Source organism: Panthera onca, chromosome E1 (assembly GCF_046562875.1).
Source record: "Panthera onca isolate mPanOnc1 chromosome E1, mPanOnc1 haplotype 2, whole genome shotgun sequence".
NCBI lineage: Eukaryota > Metazoa > Chordata > Mammalia > Carnivora > Felidae > Panthera > Panthera onca.
The window spans coordinates 27,668,920-27,692,281 of record NC_138352.1 but is presented as its reverse complement, the minus strand read 5'-3'; the positions used below and the strand labels follow the sequence as shown (position 1 = coordinate 27,692,281).

The following is a 23,362-nucleotide window of genomic DNA, read 5'->3' as shown; positions in this document are numbered from 1 at the left end:
ACGGGGAGACAGAGCATGAGCATGGGAGGAGCAGAGAGAGGGGGAGACACAGAATCCGAAGCAGGCTCCGGGCTCTGACACGGGGCTCGAACTCACAAACCGCGAGATCATGACGTGAGTCGAAGTTGGACACTTAACCGACTGAGCCACCCAGGCGCCCCTCCATCTTTGTATTCTTACAGCACTTACCCCCAACAGTAATGATTTTATTTACTCTTTAAAGCATTCCTGGTCCCTGCCAGTAGAATGTGAGCCCTTGCTCTAAGGGTAGGGACCACGTGAGCTTTGTTGCCACTGCAGCCCCGGGGCCTAGCACTGCCTCGGAGGCCTGGTAGGTGCTTAATCCTGTTGCACAAACAGATGACTGGGAGGAACCCTCCGGAAAAGCATGCTTGGTTCCTTCGCCACCTTTTGCACAGTCCAGCGTCTGGTGTGCAGGAAATGCTCTCAAATGAAACAATAGCTCTCTTGTTGACTTTTCCCCCACTTTCCTAAAAATGGAGTAGAGGAAGACTAAATGGCAGGTAGCGAATGTCCCAGTGTCATCCAGCTAATCCAAGGTTAACTACAAATTGGGTTCCATTTAATTTAAGAGATCTGGCCCTTCCACAGAGTTCACGGTGGAAAAGCGCGCCTGTTCTGAGGGACCAGCAGTAACAACTACCACCCTTTATGGAGTAGGCGGGAGGCACGCTTCTCAATGTTTCTCATAGCTCATTTCCTTTGGTCCTTGGAACACCTGTGACACACATCACAGCACCCTTATGCCCATCTTACAGATGAGGGAACCGAGGCTCACAGATGTTAGGCAACTTGCCCAAGGTCCCACAGCTGGGCCTTGAACCCAAGCCTGCTGATCAGGACAGCCATCCAGCCTGGAACCCTCCTCCCCTCCGCCCTCCTTCTCTCTTGTCGCCCCAGGCAGCGCGGAGGGTGTCGTGGCCAGGCCGCAGACCCTGGCAGAGCGACGAAGGGAGAGGCCGCTGGAGGTGTTTTCTGTTCTGCGGCAGCCAGGAAGATGGGTTACTCTCCCCTCTTCCCCCCAGATCATCTACCTGCGGCGGTTCAAGGACCTGCGGACGCTCAGCCTCTCTGGAAACCCCATCGCGGAGGAGGAGGATTACAAGATGTTCATCTGTGCCTACCTTCCTGACCTCGTGTACCTGGACTTCCGGCGCATCGACGACCACATGGCAAGTGTCTTCCTCTGGGTCTCCTGGCTCTGTGAGTCCGTCTTCAGGCCCTCCAGACTGCACGGAAAAGGGCGCTGGGGCAGAGCCCCCCTGAGATCTAACTCCTTCGACCTGCCCCCGTGGGCACCATTCCAGCAGGACCCTCATGCTAGCCGTTCAGTGCCTGCTCGCGGTGGCCAGGTCCCTCCATGTGTTGCCTCCAGGCCACGTCCAGCCACCCGGCACTGTCTGGTGGTCTGAATGAAGAAGCTGGGGACACCCAACCGAGGGCCAGCAGTTAGCATCAGTGGCTCGTGGCAGAGCCCGGGAACAATAGAACAGCTAACTATCCTCCCGTACGCGTCCGCCACGCACACGTTGCTGTTTGATGTCGCTTTCACTACAGCCTGTCGGTGGGGGTGGGGGGGTCTGTTCCTGCCCTCAGCTGGCCAACCGAGGGCTGGCACCAGTGAGATGCCTCGCCGGGGAGCTCGCAGCCAGTGCTGGTTGGGCCGGGAGCCGGAGCCAGGCATCCTGGCAGCAGAACCCAGTGAGGAGGGCCCTTCCCCCGCCTACCGCCTGGTCTGTCACGGCCACCGCGTTCCTGTCCCCCTGCTATGAGCTGCCCCCTTTCGCTCACCTCTTGCTCTTTGCAGTGTGATCCTTCTCTGGGTGCCTTCCCCACTGGAAGGAAAGAACCTGGCCCAATACCTGGGGCCTTTGGTGGCAGAAACGGATGTCCCTGCATGTTGGGTGCTACAGAGACCAAGGGACTGTTTGACCTGCCTGCTCCTTCTCGCGGGAAGCTGGTGCCTTCCTGAGAGAAAGGAGCCTGGGCTTGGGGGCACTGAGGTGATGGGGAGCACCTGGGAGAGCCCAGCAGGAGCAGGGAGGACTCGTCCACAGGTCTGAAGGCTGACCCTGCCTGGCCTGGACCGTGTTGCAGAGCCCCGGTGCCCAGGTGGACAGGGCCACCTTCCAAGTGTGGAGCCCTCTGCTTGCCAGTGCCTTCCTGGGAGGTCCACAGAGATAGGGTGAGGTCAGAGAGGTGCCCCTCTGAGGACCGTGGCTTTCTCTGCTTCCCGTGACAGCACCAAAAGCTGAGACTCGAATTCTAATACTCTCAAGTATTTTTTGCTTCATGTAGATAATAGTTTGGAAGTCATCACGGGCTCCGATGCTTGGAATGGGCCAGAGAGCTGTTGGGGTAGGTTTTGAAGTCCACTGTAGAACCAGGGGACAGCCTGACACTGCACAGTTCCAAAGCCCCTCCCCAAGCATTCTCTCCTCAGTCCCCAGAAGCTTCCATAAAGGGCAGACAGCCCAGTCTGGGCATCCCCGTTGTGCCGCAGCGAAACAAAGGCTCCTTTCATGATTCAGAGACTTGCCTAGATGCATCAAGATAAATAATGAGTAAAAGGCTCTAAGAGCAGAGTTCTGCAAAGCAGGGGCACTTGAAACTTCCCTGTCCACACTACTGCCTGCCCTGAGGCCAGCCATAGCCTGCCCCAAGCCCCTGGCCTCTTGGTGCTGTAGGGCTTGGGCAGCAGAACAGCTGGGCCCAGATACAGGCCAACCAGGGGAGGGTCCAGGATGTCCCCTGGGTCTCCGGCCGGGGTGCTGGATGACTGGGGGGCCGCTCACCTCAGTGGGACTGTGGGAGGACAGAGGTTCAAGGGCAGGCTCTTGAGGTGCCTCTCAGCTCTGTGGAGCTCTCCCCCTGTTTTCATCAGGCCCCTTTTAAGTCGAGGCCCTGGACTGTGCCTGAAGGCTGGCCCTCCCCTCAATCCAGCCCTGAGGAACAGAGGACAGTCCCCCACAAACCACATGGAATGGGCAGGTGTTATGAGCTTGAGGGGCTTTGTGTGGGGAGGTGGGGAGACAGGCAGGGGAGGCAGGGGTCAATCAGCAGGGCCCTGCTGGGGTTTAAGGGTTCTCCGATTGAAGGTGGGGGCCCGTGGGGAACCCTGAGCGGTTCTCAGCAGAATTCTTGATGTGGTCCGCAGTTCAGGAATCTGGGAGAGAGAGGATATAGAGAAGAGATGTGGGATGAGGTGGGGTAGCGGGGAGGGAGAGAGGGAGAAGGCAGGGCTGTGGGAATGGAGAAGAAGGGGTGGCCCAGAAACTAGGGACTTTTAAAAATTTGGGACATCTGGGTGGCTCAGTCAGTTAAGCATCCAACTTTGGTTCAGGTCATGATCTAACGTTTGTGGGTTTAAGCCCCACATTAGGCTCCATGCTGACAGAGTGGAGCCTGCTTGGGATTGTCTCTCTCCCTCTCTCTCTGCCCCTCCCCAACTCATGCTTTCTCTCTCTCTCTCTGTCTCAAAAATAAATACATTAACTTAAAAAAACAAAAATTTAAATTTCCTTATTAAAGTATAAATATGCAGGAGTACCTGGGTGGCTCAGTCAGTCAAATGTCTGACTCTTTGATTTCAGCTCAGGTCATGATCTCACAGTTTGTGGGGTCAAGCCCCATATTGGGCTCTGAGCTGGCGGTACGGAGCCTGCTTGAGATTCTTTCTCTCTCTCCCTCTCTCTTCCCCACCCCTTCTCTCTCTCTCTCTCTCTCTCTCTCCCCCCCCCCCCAAAATAAATAAACATTTTAAAAATATTTTAAAAATAAGGGCACCTTGGTGGCTCAGTCAGTTAAGCTCCCAACTTCAACTCAGGTCATGATCTCATGGTTCGTGGGTTTCAGCCCCGCATCAGGCTCTGTGCTGACAGCTCAGAGCTTGGAGCCTGCTTGGGATTCTGTGTCTCCTTCTCTCTCTGCCCCTCCCCCACTCATGCTCTGTCTCTCTCCCTCTCTCTCTCCCTTGCTCTCTCTCATAAATAAACATTAAAAAGTTTTAAAAAAAGAATTAAAAATATTTTAAAAATAAAGTATGACCATGTAAGAAAACAATATAAGCATACAGCTCAATGAATAACAGTTCTTTAGAAGGATTTCAGCTGTGCAATATAAGCTATTTGCAGCCAAGGCCCAAGTTAAGGCACAAAACTATAATGATACCTATACTCGCATCACGTTCAGGAGTAAGATGGGATGGGCTTCAGGCAGCACAGGAGAGCCGAAAGAAAGCTCAGTATCTGGAATCGAACAGACCCCGAGGAAGCCCTTACCTTCCTTTGTGGTGCCAACGCACAGAGACAGATCCTCTCACAGATACGTGAAAATACCAGGTGTACAAGGCGGGGGTTGATGGTTTGAAGCATAGGATGAGCAGGAGTGAAGGGCTGGTGAAGGGCTAGGGTTAGGACAGAGCACATGTAAAGGCCTGTGGCAGGAGGCAGCGCGGCGAGGGAGCCAATGGCTGGCGCTCAGAGAGCTGGAGAGAGAGGGTGGCAGGCAGGCCTCGCAGGAGCTTGTCATTACCCTACGGCCAAGAGGAAGTCCTACAGGGCAGGCAAGGGACCTACGAAATTGGGTTTGCGTTTAACAGAGGTTTCTCTGGCTTTTTGCTCGGGAGCAGTGGACAGACTGGGTGAGGGGACAGGGTGCACGGGGGAGGCCAGCTAGGAGGCTGAGGCGGGGGTCGAGGCCAGAGAGAGAGGATGGTGAGATAGGATTAGGAGCTAGCACAGACAGGCCAGGGCACAGCCTGGGTCTGCTGGGGGAGGGAGGGTCCCGCATGTGTCCCGGGTCTCCGGCCGGGGTGCTGGATGACTGGGGGGGCACTCACCTCAGTGGGACCATGGGAGGACAGAAGTCCATCTTGGACATGCTGAGGGGGCAGTGTTCTCAAGGCAGCTAGGGGAGAGAGGCTCTCAAAGGTAGGGTCTGGGCTGAAGGTAAAGACCCGCATGTTGTCTGAGGGTGGAGCCATTGGACGTGCTTGCACTTGACCTTAGCACAGGTGAAATCACCTGGGGTGTGTCGAGTGAGCCGAGAAGGGTGAGGACTGAGCCCTACAGGCTCCAGCAGTGCCCGCTGGGTATAAGGGGATGAGCAGGAGGGCTGGGAGGAGAGCCAGGAGGTGGCAGGGCACAGACCCAAGGTCCGAGGCCCTTGATACCAGGCCTGTGACTCAGGTAACTCACTTTACCTGTTTCCCATCGTGCATCCCTGGAAGAGAGTGGGAGCACCTGCTCTGGGCATGTGCACCCGCCCAGGACGTGGCCCTGATCCCCGCCGCCTGCCTGTGCTGCCTTCCCCCCATGCTGTTGGTCCTTTCCCTCATTTCCCTTAGACTCAGGATACTTGGAAAAGGCCAGGAGGAAGCAAGCCATCCTTGCCCACACAGCCTTCACTAGGAGGCTGTCCACACCCCAACCCTCGCTAGAGAGGCCGCGGGATGGCAGAGGCCGGCATGGCCGGGAGGGAGGGACCAAACATGCCCCAGTAACAGTGCCCCTTCCCATCTCCCCCTCAGAAGGAGCTGGCAGAGATCAAACACCAGTACGGCATCGACGAGCTGAAGCAGCGAGAGAACCTGATTCAGGCCCAGCTGGATGATGAGCGGGCCCAGCGGGAGGAGCTGGAGGAGCACAAGGTACATTCTGTCGGGAGGAGCCCTGCCGCCCACCTCCCCCTGCCCTGGCTCCAAGATGCCGGCCACAGGGTATGGGCCCAGCTGGATCAAAGTCAGCAGGGCCCAGGCCCCAAGAACCGCTCTTGATGGCGAACATATGCCATGTGGCCTCTCCTGGCTGTGACGGAGCGTGTACATCACCCACAGGCCAGCGCCCTGTCCCGCCCTGTCCCCTCCTTGCTCTGCTCGCCACAGAGCCAGCTCTGTCTCAGCCCGGATGCCACCTGCCTTGTCTCCTTGCCAGCCTGCCAGGTCCAGCACGAGGGCCTAGGGAAACAATCTGAGGGAGCAGCTCCTTTTAAGAAAAGGGCGGTTCCACGGGCAGCCAGGAAGGTTGAAGTCCTTCCCCGGCACGGCCCCGGACCCACTCTGCCCCACAAGCCGCACCCCTTCCTCCAGGCACACTGAGCCTCGTGCAACCTTCAGCTGATGCCTCTGGACCTCCGCGTGTGCCAGGCCCTTGGCCCGGCGTGCCTTCCCTGTCCTCCTGGAGGGCTAAAGCCCAAGGGCAGCGTGCCCTCCCCCACCCTCTGCAAAGTGTCCACTGACCCCAGCGCCCAGCACAGGGCCCCACCCATGGAGCCCTTGCCAGTGGATCAGCGTCCCCCAAGCCCTGCTGTGTTTCTGACTGCAGGCCGCGTTCGTCGAGCACCTGAACGGCTCCTTCCTGTTTGACAGCATGTACGCTGAGGACGTAGAGGGCAACAAGCTGGCCCACCTTCCCGGCGTCAGCGAGCTCCTTCAGGCATATCCTTCCAAGTTCATGGTCACCTCCCCTGGCAGAGCCCGGGCCCCACACCACCAGCCTGCCGGGGGCAGGTCCCCTTCTGCTCTGGGCCTCGGTTTTCCCATTTCTCTTGTGAAACCCTGGAAGATAAAACCCCTCCTTCACAGCCATGTACCCAAGAGGCAGTGGAGAACCCAAGAGGTCAGCTGAGGGGCGTGGGGAAACGCTGCCTGGATTTCAGGGGACGCACAGCATGGCACGGGGTCCACTGTGCTCGACAAGCCAGGTTGTCAAAGAGGGAAAACTGAAGTGTGGGTCTATGGCGCTAATCTGTAGTACCTATATTTATGTTCTCTTGCTGTGAGCTTTGCATACAGTGTTTGTAATTTCCCAACTGCCCAGCAGATGGGTGCTGTTATTATATTAATCCCATTTTATAATTGGGGAAGCTAAACTTGGAGAGGTTGACTTGTCCAAGGTCATGCAGTTAGAAGCTGGGATTTGAGCCCTTGTCTGTCGCTCTAAGAGCCGGCATCCTTTCCCCCAGTCAGCTGGAGCCCAGAGGCTGTGACTGGCACTTGTCATGGCCGAAGCCAAGATGACCTCAGTTGGCATAAACTATACGTCGAGGGACTCAGACTCACAACAGACTGAATTAGCGCTGAGACTGGCAACGAGTCACACAGTATGTCTGTGGAGCCGCCATCACTGGGTAGAAAGAAACTTTCTCTTAAAAACTCAACGTTTTGGAAAGGGTGGGGGAGGGGATAGAGAGGGTGTGGGGCAAAGCAGAAGGTGACAATCAGAGCTCTAGGCCAGACAGACGGGCTCCCGGCCTGGCTCTGCCATCCTCCAGCTGGGTGACCTGGGCTCACATCTGGGCCGTAGCACCTGCCTGACCTCAAGGACTCCATGCTGCAGGTGAGGAAGCCCAAGTCCAGGCAGGTGAAGTGGCTTGCCAGAGAGGAGGAGCAGCAGAGCCAGGACCTGAACCCGGACCACTCTGCGTCCAGCCTGTGGTCCCCTGACCTTCGCAGGCTCCCTCGGCGCCCCTGCAACAGCTGAGCACAAAGACAGGAGCCCAACAAAGGCCCCCTAGATATCACGGCAGAGACAGAAACATACACTGCCCAGCTCGCTGGCTGGGGCTGGCTCCGCCTGGGCTCCCAGCCCCTCCCCGGCCCCTTTGGGTGCCCCAGGATGCCTCTCCTGGGGCCTTTCTTAGCATGTCTCTCTTCTGCTCTGTAGCATCCCCCCATGGCCCCTGCCTCCTTCCCGAGACCAGTCCCTCACGGTGAGGATAGGGATGCCCCAGCACCACATTCGACTCCAAATCTCAACTCCCGGCCCTGTGCCAGGAGCTGCCACCACCCTCGACCTGCATCCTCCCAGCAGCCTGCCCCCAAGACAGCTTCCTTAATGGCCTCACCTACAAGGACAAATTCGTCATCATCTGCCTGAACATCTTCGAATATGGCCTGAAACAGCAGGAGAAGCGCAAAGTGGAGCTTGACACCTTCAACGAGTGTGTCCAGGAGGCCATCCAGGAAAACCGGGAGCAGGGTAAACGCAGGATTGCCAAGTTCGAGGAGACGCACTTGCTGGTAGGCTCTGCCCCTCCCGTGTCCCCTCTCTGCTTCCTGCTCCGGATGCTGACCCCACCCCGCGGGCCTGGCCCCACCGGAGGGGCTGCACACCCTCTACCTCTGACGACCCCTAAGACCCGCGGTCACTGTCCCCGTTTGCCAGAAATCACCCAGCTCAGTGGCAGAGCCAAGGTTTAGCCTTCCACCGGTGCCACCAACCACAACTCCAGCACCATGCCAGAGCTGAGCCCAGGGTGACGCCTGTGGGTCCCCTTCACCTAAAACGCCCCTGGGGGTTAAGGCGGTGTCATCCTTACTGTCAACAATGGTGTTCACGTCGTCGCTCCTGTTATTAGCAACGTCAAAAACTGCTACTTTGCTTTGGTTCATTCGTTCGTTTAGCAGACATTTTCTGAGCCTCCGCTCGGTGCCTGGCTCTGGGCAGCCAGACCAATGCTGGCCGTGGCTCCTACCCTCGGCGAGCTCCCATGTGGTGTGGGGTGCAGACCCGGGCCCTCCCCGCTGCGGTGGTCAGTACGACACTGGAGGGGAGCCCAGGGAGCCTCTGGGAGTTGCTGGAGGGACCTTAACTCAGGCTGAGGCTCACAGGACAAAGAGAAACGAGCCAGGGGTGGTGGAGGAAGGGCATTCCACCTGAGCGAGCAGGCCTCGGTCGTTCGGGACCTGCTGGACCCAGGCCACTCAGGGCCATGTGCGCTTGGTGGGACTTGCTTCTTTTCGTTAGCATCATGTTTATTTTATTTAATGTTTATTTTTGAGAGAGTGCAAGTGGGGGAGGGGCAGAGAGAGGAGAGACAGAGGATCGGAAGTGGGCTCTGTGCGGACAGGCTGACGGCAGCGAGCTCGACGCGGGCCTCCAACTCCCCAACCTGCAGATCATGGCCTGAGCCGAAGCCAGATGTTCGACCCACTGAGCCACCCGGGGGCCCCTAGTTAGCATTATTTTTAAAGATGGGTTCTTGTTCTAAGTCACAGATCTTCGTGAGACTCTAAGGAAAGCTATGGACTTTCTTTCTCCTCAAAAAACTGTCCACATACACCGAGTATGTGGGCACTCGCCTGCAGTGTCAGGGGCTTCAAGGAACCCACGAAGCACCGTCGGGTTGAGAACTCTTAGTTTAAGGTCAAGCAAAATCCCCAGATAATGCACGTTCAGATATGATAGGGTTGGCGATCAGCTCCCAGATGCTTCCCGGCCCTCCTCACTCCCCGGTCCCTGGTCTCGGCTCATTGGCCTCACCAACGACCTCACATTCTGTGCGACTTAACCCTCAAGACCCTCCTCCTTATGTTTTAGGGTGGGGTGTGACTGCATTCACCCAGAAGTTCAAGCCTGTCAGCAGAAGAACACATTTGGCTCACATGTGTGTTTTATTTGGCGTGCAGAGGATTTTAAAACGTTTTGAACGTCCTGCTGACGTTAAAAATGGGAAGATTTCACAGAAAAATTGTGGTTGCCAGCTTCTCTGGAGGCACTTGTCAGCAGGGCCTCAGTGGCAGTTGTCCCCTCTGGACAGGCCAGGTCTCCAGTCCTCCTGGACCCTGTCTGGCACATCCTCCCTGAGGTTTCTTTTTTTTTTTCTTCTTCTTCTTCTTTTTTTTTTTAAATGTTTATTTATTCTCAAGAGAGACAGAGACAGAGCACGAGTCGGGGAGGGGCAGAGAGTGGGGGAGAGACACAGAATCCGAAGCAGGCTCCAGGCTCTGAGCTGGCAGCACAGAGCCCGACGCGGGGCTTGAACTCATGAACTGTGAGATCGTGACCTGAGCCAAAGTCAGCCGCTTAGCCGACTGAGCCACCCCGGCGCCGCCTCCATGACATTTCTTATCTGGTGCCTGCAGCCGCTGGGTTTGGGAGGCCTGGACGCCAGCCAGCAGGCTCCTCCCAGGCCTGGGCCCGGCCCCCTCAGCAACACATCCCCCTGGAGAAGCAGGACCTGGACCAGGCTACCGCCAGTGCTGTGCTCTTGCTGGCGCCAAGCCTGACTTCCTAACGTTCAGGGGGTAGTTCTTCGGAGCAGGCCGGCTCCCCCGGCTTCTGAGGCACCGGGCCCCACGGCCCCCATAATGGTGACACCCTCAAAGGCTGCCTGGGATGAGCAGACTACCCTGAGCGCCCCTCTCCTAGAGCCTAGAGCAGTGGTTTCATGCAGCCCACACACCAGAGTCCACAGGGACCCCACAGGGCTGGGGCTGATGCCCCAGCTCAGGGGGTGCGGCACAGCACTGGAATTTTCCAGAGCTTCCTAGGTGCCTCCTGCTTAGCCCAAGCTGAGCCCGCTGTCTTAGAAGTTCACAGGACTCTGTCGGCCTGAGGCCCCAGTTCTCTTTCCTCACGGGACCTCTTGATCTTGTCCTATCCCCCTCCTGCCACGCCCACTAGACCAGGGCTCCTTCAGCGCCTCCTCCTGGTGCCCAGCGGGGCACAGCTTGGGGTCAGTGGGTCGGCAGAATGCTCACATGGACCCCTCACTGGTGACCCTCTACTGGCTTCCGTTTCCTCATTAGAGAAATGGACGTAACCGCCTCCCAGAACTGGGGGGGGGGGGGGGGGGGACCAGTGGGGAGCAGAGCAGGTGTAAAATTGTGACGGGCAGTCTCTAGATAGGTAATGCATGTCTAAGCATGGGCACAGAATGACAAATGTAGATGGGGGTTGGGTACAGTCAGTCCAACCCTTCTGTGTGTGTGTGTGTGTGTGTGTGTGTGTGTGCGCGCGCGCGTGTGTGAGTGATGAAAGTGTACCATGCTGTTTTGCCCTTTGCTTTTTTATCTATGCAGCTTAGAGATCCTTCCAAAACTCAAATCGCCTTCTTTTTTAATAGTTGTAACATCTCTCCTTGCACGGATGAGCCATGATTTATTAACCCAGTCCCTGCTGACGGACAATTCATTTTTTTCCGTTCTTTCGCTCTTTCAAGCAGTGTTGCAGTGGGTAAGTTGGCGCGAGTCTGATCTGTAGGATGAAGTCCCGGAGGCAGACCCGGGTATTGCTGCTCTGACCAGTTACTGCTCAGCCGTGCTCCGCGGAGGCTGTGGCTTCTGCCCCTCGGCCTGCTCCTTGTCAGACCGGTGCTCTCAGGCTTCCTCGTCTCTGCCAGTCTGGCACTTGGAGCATGTGTTTATTTTCCCTTAAGTGAGGATAAGCATTGCATGTTTTATAAACATTTGTATTTCTTTTTTTTTTTTTTTTTTTTTTTTAGTGTATTTATCTTGAGAGAGAGAGAGAGAAGGAGAGAGAGAATCCCAAGCAGGCTCCACATTGCCAGCACAGAGACCAATGCGGGGCTCGAACTCACGAACCATGAGATCGTGACCTGAGCCGAAATCAAGAGTCGGACGCTTAACCGACTGAACCACCCAGGCTCCTCTAAACATTTTTATTTCTTTTTCTGTGAACTCTTTGTTCTTCTCATATGCCCTAATCCATTTTTTTTCTGTTTGGTTTTTGATCTATATCTCTTTCTTTAAAAAGAAATCATTACTTTGTACAAGCTCTTTATAGATTAAGAAATTAGCCCTGTGTCAGTGAGATGAATTGCAAATATGTTTCCTACTTTGTTGTTTATCGTGTCGTTTTTTTGTCTATGGTGCTTTTGCTATTCAAAATTTCTACACATTTTATGTAGTACAACCTATCAGTCTTTTTTCTGGTTATACTTAGAAAGGACTTCTCTACTCTGAGATTATTTATTAAAGTCCGTCTATTTTTTCCTTCTAGGACTGTATGGCTTCACTTTGTATGTTTAAATCTTCACTCTGTGGGAAATTTGTTTTCATGTAAGGTTCGAGGTAGGGATTGAACCTGATTTTTCTCCAGACGGGGTAACCATTATTATAAATATCATTCATCGCACTGAATCGTGCCAAAGTACTCTGTCCTCCTTCCCAACTGATACCATACATCAGGGCACCTGGGTGGCTCAGTTGGTTAAGTGTCCAATTTCGGCTCAGGTCGTGATCTCACGGTTTGTGATTTCAAGCTGTCTGTGCAGACAGCTCAGAGCCTGGAGCCTGCGTCGGGTTCTGTTCCTCCCCGCCTCTCTCTGTCCCTCCCTTGCTCGCTCTCTCTCTCAAAAATAAACATTAAAAATAATAATAGCATATATCAACAGAAACAAGTTGACAGTGCACCTGATGGCCGAGTCCCCAGGACCTTTGTTAGTGAGTGTCTGGGATTCAGTGCCAGGCTTGGACCCCAGGGTGTTTTCCGGCCCGTGAGCATCCTCTCATTCCAAGGGGCCTAGCATCTGTTCACCACCGGCATCCCCTTGCTCAGTGGGGTGCTCTGTGGGTCCAACTGGTTTCCTAAAGACTGGATCTGTCTTACATTTCCAGTGTCTCTCTGTCTCCCTGTGCCTGCTGTGGACCTTGTATTGGACTCTGTTAGCCGAGGCCCCACCGTGAACCAAGAGTTCATACACGCTGCTAACTCCCCACAACTTTGTGACACACACTTCTGTCCCACTTTACATAAGGAAACTGAAGCTTAGAGAGTGGAGGTGGCTCATTCAAGGTCACACTGCTGATAAGTGACCCAGACAGGATTCGAATTCAGGTTCACCCAACTCTGAAGCCATCGCTCCTTCCACCCAGCCCAGCCACCACTAATGAAAACCCGAGCTAACGTGGACCGAGAACTCACTGACTAGTGCTGGCATCTGCTGTACCTGCCTCGAGGCATGGGGAGGGTGAGTAGCTTCCACAAGTCCACAAAGCTGACAAATGGCAGAGCCGACACTTGAACTTGGACAGGCCAACCCCAGAGTTCACATTCGTACCCAACAAAACCGATCGTCGCCCGCCATTAACTAATTACACTTAGTTGTGGATTCCTCAAACCCAGGCTTTTGTTTCCAGAGTTTAAATGCCATTCGAGATGAGTCCGAAGTGACCAACCTTGAGATGAAGATAGCGGAACACAGCAAGGACATCACTGAGCTGTTCAACATGCTCATGACACTGGAGATGCAGTTGGTAGAGCAGCTGGAGGTGAGGCCGAGCCCCTGGGGCACAGGTGTGATGCGATCGCGCCCTGCCAGTCTCCTTTGCGAGAACATAGTGGATACGGTGGCAAAACCGTATTTTTATTTTATTGTTTTTTTCGTAATTATTTTTTGAATGTTCATTTTATTTTTGAGAGAGCGCAAGCAAGTGAGGGGCAGAGAAAGAGGGAGACAGAAGATCTGAAGCGGGCTCTGCGCTAACGGCACAGAGCCCCGTGCGGGGCTTGAACTCACCAACGGTGAGATCGTGACCTGAGCTGAAGTCCGATGCTTAACCGACTGGGCCCCCCAGGTGCCCCCGGATGGTATTTTAGCTGGAGCCCTCCCAGGCGCTCCTCCGCTGTGTGACTCAGCGCGGCGGACTAAGGCTTTCTTTGCTCATCCGTCCTGTGTTTGCTTTTAATATATTTCAGTCACTTAGATTGCAGTTGGTTCTCACGCCCACATGCAGAGGTGAGCTCATTCCTCTAGAATGTACCCCCTATCCTGGAAGCACCCAGAGCCTCAGCAGGGAGAGGTATTTCTGATTAGACCCCAGGAGTCATCTGGGTGCTTGAGAGACAAAGTAGGCCCCCACTCTGGGACAAACAAAGGCTCCTCCGCATTGCAGTGCGTATTTGCCGCATCTCAGGGCCGCGCGCGGAGCCTGCGATTCAGCACGAAGCAGCGGAAATGCAGAGCGCCTCTCTCTAAAATTCCTCAGCAGCCAGAGTGCCTTGTGTGTTCACAAGGCAGCCGAGGCCGGGGCCTCCGAAGGCTGTGATGAATCAAACCTCATTGGATGCTGCCGTGGTCGGGCCAAGAGATGGCGCCTAATCGATCCCTCCCATGTCAAGGGACACCTCAGACAGGGATAGATCTCCCCATCACGTCACATGGCAGGTGTTGGCTCCCGCCGGGAGTGCTCAAGAACTGCAGGACAGCTCGCAAGCGGCGGGGGAGGCTTAGGCAGCGGCTCCCAGCCTTTTCATGCAAGGAGATCCCCACTCCAGTGTCCCTAAAGTCCCCAGATCTGTACACACACATTTGAAACATGTATAATTGGCTCGGCCTGCAGACAGGGGTTGGACTCCTGTAGATTCCCGGGGCCCTCGGCCCCCCCTGTAGCCCCGGGAGTCTGTGCTAGATCAGGGGCATGACCTGGCCTGGGGCTCACAGGGGAGCAGGCCTCACATCACCTCTTCCATTGCTCCCTCACTCAAGTCCCATTTCAGCCCCGGGGGACAGCTAAGCCCTGGGGGGCAGCAGTGCAGTGTGCCTCGGAGAGAGGTGGTAGGCATGCAGACAGCCACACTGATGGTGACAGGTCTGGGGCAGCAGCCAGCATCACCAAGGCACCTGGCAAAGCATTTCGTGTGAAGTAACTCATTTAAACTTCACAACTCCATGAGACGGGGACTACAAAGGAAACCCATTTCATAGATGAGGATGTTGAGCTCCAAGAACATTAAACACAGTGGTGGAGCTGGGACACTGATCCAGGCAGTCTCTCAGCAACTCTCTCCCCTGTTTCTCTGGAAGTGATGGATAGATGCCATCATCGAGAAGCCCAAAGGAAGGGGGTTAGCTCTATGTGTGTCCGTGAGGGTTACGGGGGGTGGGACCCGGACAAGTATTCCTGGCAAGGGGACCAGCACGTGCAAAGGCCCGGAGGAAGCTTTGCATTAAACCTTGTGGGGGAGTGAGTAAGGTGAAATGGCTGGGGAGTAATGCAGCTGTGAGAAAGAGGTCAGGAGAGAGGGCCATTCATAGGCATCTACCTGGGAAGGTCAGGGTGGTTGGTCTTTACCCTGAAGGTCTGTGATTAAAACACCTGTAAGTGCTTTTACAGTTAAACAGTAAAAGTTAAACTGTAAAAAGTTAAACTGTAAAAGTTAAAACACTGCTAAGTTCTAAGGAGTGCCTTTTGCTCTGATGATAGGTCAGTCAAGTTCATGTCTAAATATTCATGTTAACTGTGCTCTTTATCACTTCCAGGAGACTATAAACATGTTTGAAAGGAACATCATGGACTTGGTGGCACTCTTTATTGAAAACGTCCAAAGCCTATATCCTTTTCCCAGATGACCCTTCATGGGGAGACGCTCCTGGCTCGTGGGGTTATCCTGGCCCACACCTGGGCTCCCCCTGCCTCCAGGGGAGCCAGAGGAGAAGCACCTGCATTTTATTTTTTATTTTATTTTTTTTTAATGTTTATTTATTTTTGAGAGACAGACAGAGACAGAGCACGAGTTGGGTAGGGGCAGAGAGAGAGGGAGACACAGAATCCGAAGCAGGCTCCAGGTTCTGAGCTGTCGGCACAGAACCCGACGCGGGGCTCGAACTCATGAGCTGTGAGATCATGACCTGAGCTGGAGTCGGCCGCTCAACCAACTGAGCCACCCAGGCGCCCCAGCACCTGCATTTTAAACAAAAGGCAGAAAAGGGTTAAGGCTTTTTCACCAACTAAGCAGGATGCAAATAAGTGGTCCCCTTCCAGGTAGCCACCTTTGGGGTCACACCTACCCCCTCCCACTGCCACCAGGGCCCTAAACATGTCGGCAGAGATGGCCAAAAAGTCCGTACTTTAGAATATTTCACTTTTTGCCAGAAATACCTGAGCCCCAGTCTGATGTACAGAAAGATCTATACCTGTACCAAGATGATATCCACCCCATCACAGGACCCCATTTAGTGGGAATCTCGACCTGTGTCGTTAGAGGAATAGAAATCCTCTAGTTTGTCACCACAGAAAAAGCTCACCTTCAAAAGATGGAGATTTGGCAACTACTTGGAATGTTCAAAGAATGTTCCACAGGGTCTGAGGGAGTTTCCCATCTCTCAGAACGATGGTGCCTTGTTAGCGTAAGGGTTTGGATACCTACCGGGCTTGCTGTGTGGGGCCCCATCAATTGCAGTATAAGGCCTGGCATATTTGTTCTCAAAGGAGGGATGTTCACGGAGAGACCACACCCCAGAATCCCTGTCTGCTTCCTATGTCGCAGGTACACACACCCTGGGAGTGGGACAGATACTGACAAATCATTTAGAATGAGATCGTCGGGTTAAATGTCAGGGTTAGAGCATTTAGGGCATGACCAACCTTTCTGCTACCTGAATTCAGGGCCCTGCCGTGTAGGGGACAAACTGCTATGCTCTACCCCAGAAGTAACCTCCTAGTCCTACCTTTCTGGGTCCACAGTCGTGCAAGGAGACAGAGTTACGGAGGCAGTAAGTGAGCAGCCCACAGAGAGATCAGGGCCAGGAGCCTCCCCGAGGGAGGGTCCACTGAGAACCTGAGCGTGGGCCAGAGGGACAAGGCAGAAAAGTGGGGAGGACGTCCCAGGCAGAAGAGGCAGCCTGTGCAAAGGCCTTGAGGATGGGTCACAGAAATCCAGGTTCAAGACGGGGTCTTTAGGCCACAAGAGAGAGTGGGAAGTTCCTGGAGAGCCATAGCATGGGAGGGATGAGGTCCGCTCTTAAACCTATGTTTAAGAGCGTGCTGGCTGCTGTTGGGAGAAAAGGCTAGAGTGGAAAGACCAGCTCTTTGCTGTCCAGTCAGGAGGCGGTGGCAGGGAGAGAGGTGTTGGATGGAGAGGCTCTGAGAGAACCCAGCGCCAAGGGTCAGTGGTGAGCAGGTGTGTGAGTGTTGTTTGGGGGGGGGGGGGGAGTGGGGATCAGGATGGCCCTGGGATTTCGTGCATGTGTACCACTGGCTGTGAAGGAGGTGATGCATTGGCACCTCCAGGTGTGCCCCTCCACCCTTCAAAGTCCGTTCTTGCCTGGAGGAAACGGCCCCGCCCTCTGAGGGTCTGCAGACATGCGGTTTGAGGGTCTGAGGGTCTGAGGGTGGGGACGCGCCTGGTCTGCTCCGATCCCTGGCCTTTGCTTAACTTGCCTGCACGATGGCTCAGTGCCGGGACCTGGAGAACCACCACCACGAGAAGCTCCTGGAGATCTCCATCAATACCCTCGAGAAGATACTGAAGGGTGAGCTGGATGAGGACCTGCCCTACGACGTGCGCGCTGTGAGCACTGTGGGCGGGGCTGTGGCTGCGGTGGGCGGGGCTCGGGCACAGTGGGCCCGCAGAAGGTGGTGGGCGAGGCTGACACCCCCCTCCCCGCCCCCACCGCTCCCCCCAGGCTGACTGGCACAGAAGCCAGACAGACGCGGTGGGGCCGGCTCTGTGGCTCTGGTAAGCCTGAAAGCCTCCCGGAGCCTCAGCTTCCCCACCTGCAGAAGGGACAATGATGCCCTTTGCAGGGTGGTTGGCAGATGAAATAGGCCAACAGATAGAACAACCTTGGGTGCTCAGTGGGGCCCGACTAAAGAGGAGCTCATGATAATGAAGTGGCTTCAACTTACCAACAGGTTGGTTTCCAAAAGGTCGTTTCTGCGGGGCTTCTGGCAGTTTCCAAGAGAGGCAGTTGCAAATAGAGGTTAAGTTCTGAGATTTCCCCCGCAGGTTTTCCTAACCCTTGAGTGTCTGCGATGGGCAGCACCGTTTCTTATCCGGCATGTCGCCCCTCCCACCCTCTGCCAGCACTGTTGGAGATGCATAGTTCCAGATCAGCCGTCCGCCAGAGCTCGTGGGTCTGCTCACCTAGGGCGCTCCCTGGGTCCCCTGCGTTGGGGTCCAGTGGTGGCGCTTGTCTCATCTGCATTTACCACCCAGTCAAGCCACATTGTCCTTTGCGGGGACCACGGGCCTCCTCACTGCCCTCCTACAGGCTGTTCTCCAGGCGGCAGCCAGAGAGCCTTGGAAAACCACATCATTTTGTGCCTTTGCACAACGGCTCTAACGCTCTAACGGCCTCCCGTGACCCTTGGAGTAAGCACTTCGCTGCAGTGCACCAGACCCTCACGCCTGGCCCGCCTGCCTCAGCGGCCTCCCTCGCTCCTTTCATTTGATATTCCACCCAGCAGACACGCCCTTCCCTCAGGTCTCCAGGTGTCTGGCTCGTCCTTGTTCAGCTCTCCGCTCAAATGGCAGCTCCTTGGAGGGGCCTTCCCTCGTCACTTCCCTGGAGAATCTCCGTCTCTCTATCACACACCCCGTCCGTCGTTGTCAGAGCGCTTCTTACGATTTCAGGCTCTCACGCTTGTGTTGATTCGCTTCTGTGACCATTCACAGCAGATACAGGCTCGCAGGGAAGGCAGGGGTGGCATCTTCTCCAGCAACGTACCTCCCCGGTGCCAGCGAGGGCGCCCGGCACAGCTGCCGCAGCTCAGCCCAAGTGCCGGGAGTTCTCCAAGCCCGGCTCTGTCGGTGCTGGCTGAGTCCCGCAGACAGAGACCGGCAGTCCTGACGCCCACAGCCTCTGTCCAGGGCAGAGACAAACACCTAGCTCAGTGGCACAGGGGCGGGGCCTCCCCAAACACCTGCCAGCTGCTGTTGTTGACCAGACACAAGAAGATGTCATTTTCCCTGAGCCCTGAAATAACGCTGCCCCCAAGAGCCCACTCTGCTATCCCCCGGATGGACCACCGAGGGAGGGGTCATGCTGTTCCCTCACGGCATGGCTCCCAGGTCCGTGACACCTCGTGGGTGCAGGAACGAAAAATCCCTCCCTAATAACGGAGACGCACAGAAAAAGAAGGGCCCGAAACTCAGTGGCCCCAAAACAAGCAGGCTGGACTGTCGGCAGGGGGGAAAAAGGGGTGCCCTGACTGTAAAAAGTAACAATAACAACAAACAGCTGACATTTACAGAGGGCCTCCCGGGGGCCAGCTGTCTGAGAAGCCCCACGCAACGTATTTGCTCTTTCAATCTCCGCATCAACACGGTAAAATGGGTACCATTACGGTTCCCTTTTACAGATGAAAAAACTGAGGCACCGAGAGGAGAGTAACCTGCCCAAGGACACGCAGCGTAGAAGTGGTAGAGTTATTCTGAACACAGGCAGTGTGATTCAGAGCCTGTAGCAAGACAGGGATGTACCCAAGAAAGGATCTGGCTTCTCTTATCTAATTATCAGTGAGCATATCACGGTTCAAAGTCCCACCGATGACGTTGTTTATCTCTTTAAAACTCCTCTCATCCAGTTGAGTGATTGTGATCAGCTCTTGCCGAAGTTCGGGCCAAATCTGTCTTTTGAAGTCCTTCACTGCTTTGGAAGGAAAGGCAGAAGGCGCGTGCGTGCTCCAGGAGCAAGCCTGGAGGGAGGGGGCGGGAGGGGCGCTGGAGCCACAGGTGCCCGGGGCGAGGTCAGCGTGGCGGCAAGCACACGCCGCTGCTCCCCTCCACCGGGGCCGAGGGCACTCAGCCTCGTGCTGCGATGAGCCACTGCCACGTTTAGGGGGCAGAAGGAGGTCAGACTCGCTCCGGGGCTCTGAACAGCCGTGTGGCGTCTAGCTACGAGGGGCCGCGAGGGGAATCTGGAATACTCTACCCCTAAGAAGTATTCTGAGAGGGCAAACTGATACAGCCATCACCCCAGTTACTCCAGGACACCCGAGGTCCAGAAACAACTTGCATTTTAATTTTTGAAAATGTTTGCTTATTTATTTTGAGAGAGAGAGAGAGCACGTGCGCACGTGTGCACACAGAAGAGCACAAGCAGGGGAGGAGCAGAGAGAGGGAGAGAGAGAATCCCAAGCAGGCTCCACGCTGTCAGCACACAGCCCGACACGGGCTCAAACGCACGAACTGCAAGGCCATGACCTGAGCTGAAATCAAGTCGGATGCTCAACTGACTGAGCCACTCAGGCGTCCTGCAACTTGCATTTCAAAATCCTTTCTTTAAACCAGATTCCTTTGGTTTCTATTCTACAAATGCCACAATTCTTCATGACCAGTTCTAACTTCATCAGTTTCTAAGCAGACTTTTACTTCCACAGTTCCCGAAGTGTATTCTACACATCCAAACTCAGAGGGTGGGGGGGACGACGTCTCCCCTTGGCTTAGAGACCTGCTACGACCCATTTTTGTATAAGGTTTGTTTATTTTTGAGAGAGCACAAGCAGGGGGAGAGGCGGAGGTGGGGACGGGGGGGCAGACAGAGGATCCAAAGCGGGATCTGTGCAGACATCAGAGAGCCCGATGAGGGGTTCAAACTCATGAGCCGTGAGATCACGACCCGGGCCAAAGTTGGAAGCTTAACAGACTGAGCCACCCAGGGGCCCCTGACCCATTTTTCAAAACCACCAGGAACATCTTGTGATGAGTGAGTGTGTCTGTAGCTACTTCTAGGTCATCAGGACATGCTCCAGGACAGGCTGCCTCAAGCTGACAGGCTGGAAGGACGTACACATCTTTGAGCCCTTCCCAGAGTCTGGCCTGGGAGCCTCTATGCACAGAGGAACATCTTGATAACTTCTTGTCATTTCTCCCATGTAGCCGTGCTAGCCGGTCCCCCAGGTGCCCATTCCCTGCCTCAGCTAGCCGGGCTTTTCTACATGGGATTCTATGGAAAACCACCAACCCACAAGGTGTTCACAGGCATTACTCTGAAAAGAAGCCTGTGGCCAAATAAACTGGCAAACCAAGAAGAACAAAGTGAAAAGGGTTTATACTTTCCAGAGCCTTCTCTGGAAAAATGTTGTGCGCCCTGTGAAATTCAGGAGGGGCCTAGGGTGTGCAAGGCTTTCCCCAATGTATTCGACCAAAGAAAATGTTTTTTATCTCAAGATTCCATAGAACATATTTTTGGAGACTATTAAGTTAACCACTACTAGATTACAGAAAATAAAACAAGTATTTATCTGCTCTACAACGTAGAACATTCAGGTCCCCTGCCTTACACAAAGTACCTTCCTTCAAAGTGGAGGCGACTGTTGGCTAAGGCTTTGGAAGCCTTGCCCTACTCTGGGAAATGATTCCACCTGATTTTCAACAAGAGCTATAGTGTGGACACCTAAAACCGGCCAGGCCTGGTAAGGGGTGGTCATTTTCAACAACTTTTAAAACATTTTTTTTAAACACTTTTTATGAGAGACAGCACAAGTGGGGTCGGGGCGGAGAGAGAGAGGGAGACTCGGAATTCGAAGCAGGCTCGGGGCTCCAAGTTGTCAGCACAGAGCCCGATACGGGGCTCGGACCCATGAACCGCGAGACCATGACCTGAGCCGAAGCTGGACGCTTAACCGACTGAGCCACCCAGGCGCCCCGTTTTTCGACGACTTTTTAGAAGGCAGAAAACAAGGTCGGGAACAAGAAGGCAGGAGACCCCAAGTGTACTCCAAGGTTCAATCTGGCTAACATGAGGGGCAATGGAGAGACAACATGGGGCGCAGAGGCATCGATTTACAGGGCCCTCTGTCCTCAGAGCAGCCTGGAGACCCCTCAGCCAGACTCACGCTTCCCACCTGACCAGCCGGTTTCAGGCGAGTCAGACTTGGGGGCAAGCAAGAGAGAACCACTGTGAGAGCAGACGTCCTGAGTGAGGTTCCCTGAAGAAAACACACTCCCAACTAGCATTGCAAAGTCAACGCCATGGCGGGCCCTTTCCCCATAACATTCCGCGCCGCTCGGGTCTAGGGGGCGTTGTCCCTGGAAGGTGGGCTGTGACACGAAGGTGGGTTCTCCACTGGGCGCTGAGCAGCTGCCTCCACTAGCCAGGGGACACTCAGCTGGTTTTCTCTGTGGCCCTCTTTGTGCCGGGGCGGGGGTGGGGGGTGGTAACGAGACACACGCTCCCTTGACCTTTCTCGCTCACCAGCTTTTTGTCGACAAAGACACGATCGTTAATGCTGTTGGGACGTCGCATGACCTCCACCTCCTGAAGATCGACAATCGAGAAGATGAGCTGGTGACGCGGACCAACTCTTGGTGCTCACACTTAGTGGACGCGGTGAGTGAATGCGCGTCACGTACGCACTGTGCCCATGTCTCTAGCTACCGGCCGGAGAGAAAGGGGAACTCTTTCCCCGGTAGCATAGACTCTTTGCAATAAGAAATAAAGTAGGACTTTAAAAACCCCCGTGCTAACCCGTCCTAACTCCTGCCTCAAAGACACAGATAAGTGGATCGAGGAGGCTTTAAAGTAAATGCGGATGGAACTATGCACATTTCCAAGAACGATTTCCTTTCCCCCAAATCGGACTCAGAGAACATAAGCGAGTTCTCTGACTTAAGGACCTCGGGCTTTGGGTTCACCCCTCAGATCCACAAGGATGAGATCATGAGGAACCGCAGGCGCGTGAAGGAGATCCATCAGTACGTCGACCACGTACAGAACGAGCTGGACAACCTGGAATGCAGCGAGATCATAGATTAGGGCCGCGCCAGCCCAGACGGTTCTTCCCGATACAGCCCTCAGCCCAAGGGCACACTCACGCGACCGACAGCCTCAGAAGCGTTTCTGGGAATTTCTCAACCCAGAACCCTCCTAACCCCATTCTTCCCCCACCCCTGGGAAGGGTAGAGAAAAATAAAGCATTATGTCATCTTTTCTCCGGTCTTTAAAAAAATAATCAGAATTCCCGTTCGTTCCTGAGCAGGAGAAACAGTCCAAGACAAACAACTGGCTGGCCTACTGAGAGCGACCTCTTGAGGGGGCTGCCAGTGAGCCAGGAGACTCTTGGCCAGGGCCCGGTGACAGCTGTGTGCCCACCGTTTCTGACGCGCCCAGGGCAGGCTGCCGGCAGTAGGCGGAGGAGGCCGACGTGGTCTGAGCCCTTCTCTCCTCGTGCTGAGGAGTGACGCCGGAGGCCGCAGACCCCAGCATAGCCCCGGGGCCTGGGCCAGCCCCCCAAGGCAGAGGCCGTGGCTCCCTGGCTCTAAGGTTGGCTGCGGGGACCAGAGTACCCTCTGGAGGTTAAGGGCACGGGCTGGACCTCCCCTATCACCTCTGCAGCCTGAGCTTCGTCTATGAGGTGGGGGTACGACAACAGTGCCTCCTCTGAGCACGGTCAAGGGGGTCAGGGAGGGCACGTGGAAAGTGTGGAGAAGCACCCTCTCCATGAGGGGGGTGATGCCAGCTTATTACTCGGGTACCAGGACAGGCGGCTCAGACTCTTTCGCTGCCCAAACTCTCGGATCCTTCCTGCTTCCCTTGCACTGGGTCCTGGCACCAGGAGACCGCACCTGCCACCCAGGGCAGAGCAAGTGGCCACGTCGGGAGGGCACGGAGGGCTCCTGGAAGCAGGACACAAGTCAGGTGGCCTTGCCCTGCCTGCCTGGGCTTTTAACCCACAAACAACGCCGATTTTCTATTTTCGAGAGTAAATTATTTCTTCTAAAATCCCAGGAACAGAAATAACCAGCTTAGAACAAAAAGGACTCAGTTTCAAAAGACGGTTTGATTAAAAACCGGGGATGGGGGTGGGAAGGGGGGGGGAGTCTTCAGGCCGAGGGCTGCACAGAGTTGTGTGTTGACGTGATTTCCCCAA

At 55.0% G+C, this 23,362-nt stretch overlaps 1 protein-coding gene and 1 long non-coding RNA gene across 3 annotated transcripts in view; one reads left to right on the top strand and one right to left on the bottom strand.

Moving 5' to 3' along the window:
* The window catches only part of DRC3 (dynein regulatory complex subunit 3), a 33,605-nt gene extending 11,181 nt beyond the window's left edge, over positions 1–22,424 (top strand). The window contains exons 6-14 of the mRNA XM_081791173.1: positions 1,047–1,193; positions 5,552–5,671; positions 6,345–6,457; positions 7,867–8,041; positions 12,905–13,036; positions 15,028–15,098; positions 16,934–17,057; positions 21,691–21,822; positions 22,135–22,424. Coding sequence (XP_081647299.1) covers positions 1,047–1,193; positions 5,552–5,671; positions 6,345–6,457; positions 7,867–8,041; positions 12,905–13,036; positions 15,028–15,098; positions 16,934–17,057; positions 21,691–21,822; positions 22,135–22,248 — 1,128 coding nt within the window. The 3' untranslated portion in view covers positions 22,249–22,424. The remainder of the gene's footprint in view (positions 1–1,046; positions 1,194–5,551; positions 5,672–6,344; positions 6,458–7,866; positions 8,042–12,904; positions 13,037–15,027; positions 15,099–16,933; positions 17,058–21,690; positions 21,823–22,134) is intronic.
* LOC144614363 (uncharacterized) lies at positions 15,134–17,795 on the bottom strand. 2 transcript variants are annotated; one of them, XR_014136055.1, is made up of 4 exons: positions 17,634–17,795; positions 17,396–17,434; positions 15,915–17,000; positions 15,134–15,448 (listed from the first exon to the last, which is right to left on the bottom strand). It is a non-coding gene; the product is annotated as an uncharacterized LOC144614363 (long non-coding RNA). The 2 variants fall into 2 exon arrangements; XR_013552080.2 differs by lacking the exon at positions 17,634–17,795 and having other exon boundaries at positions 17,396–17,578.
* Positions 22,425–23,362: the final 938 nt, after the last annotated feature.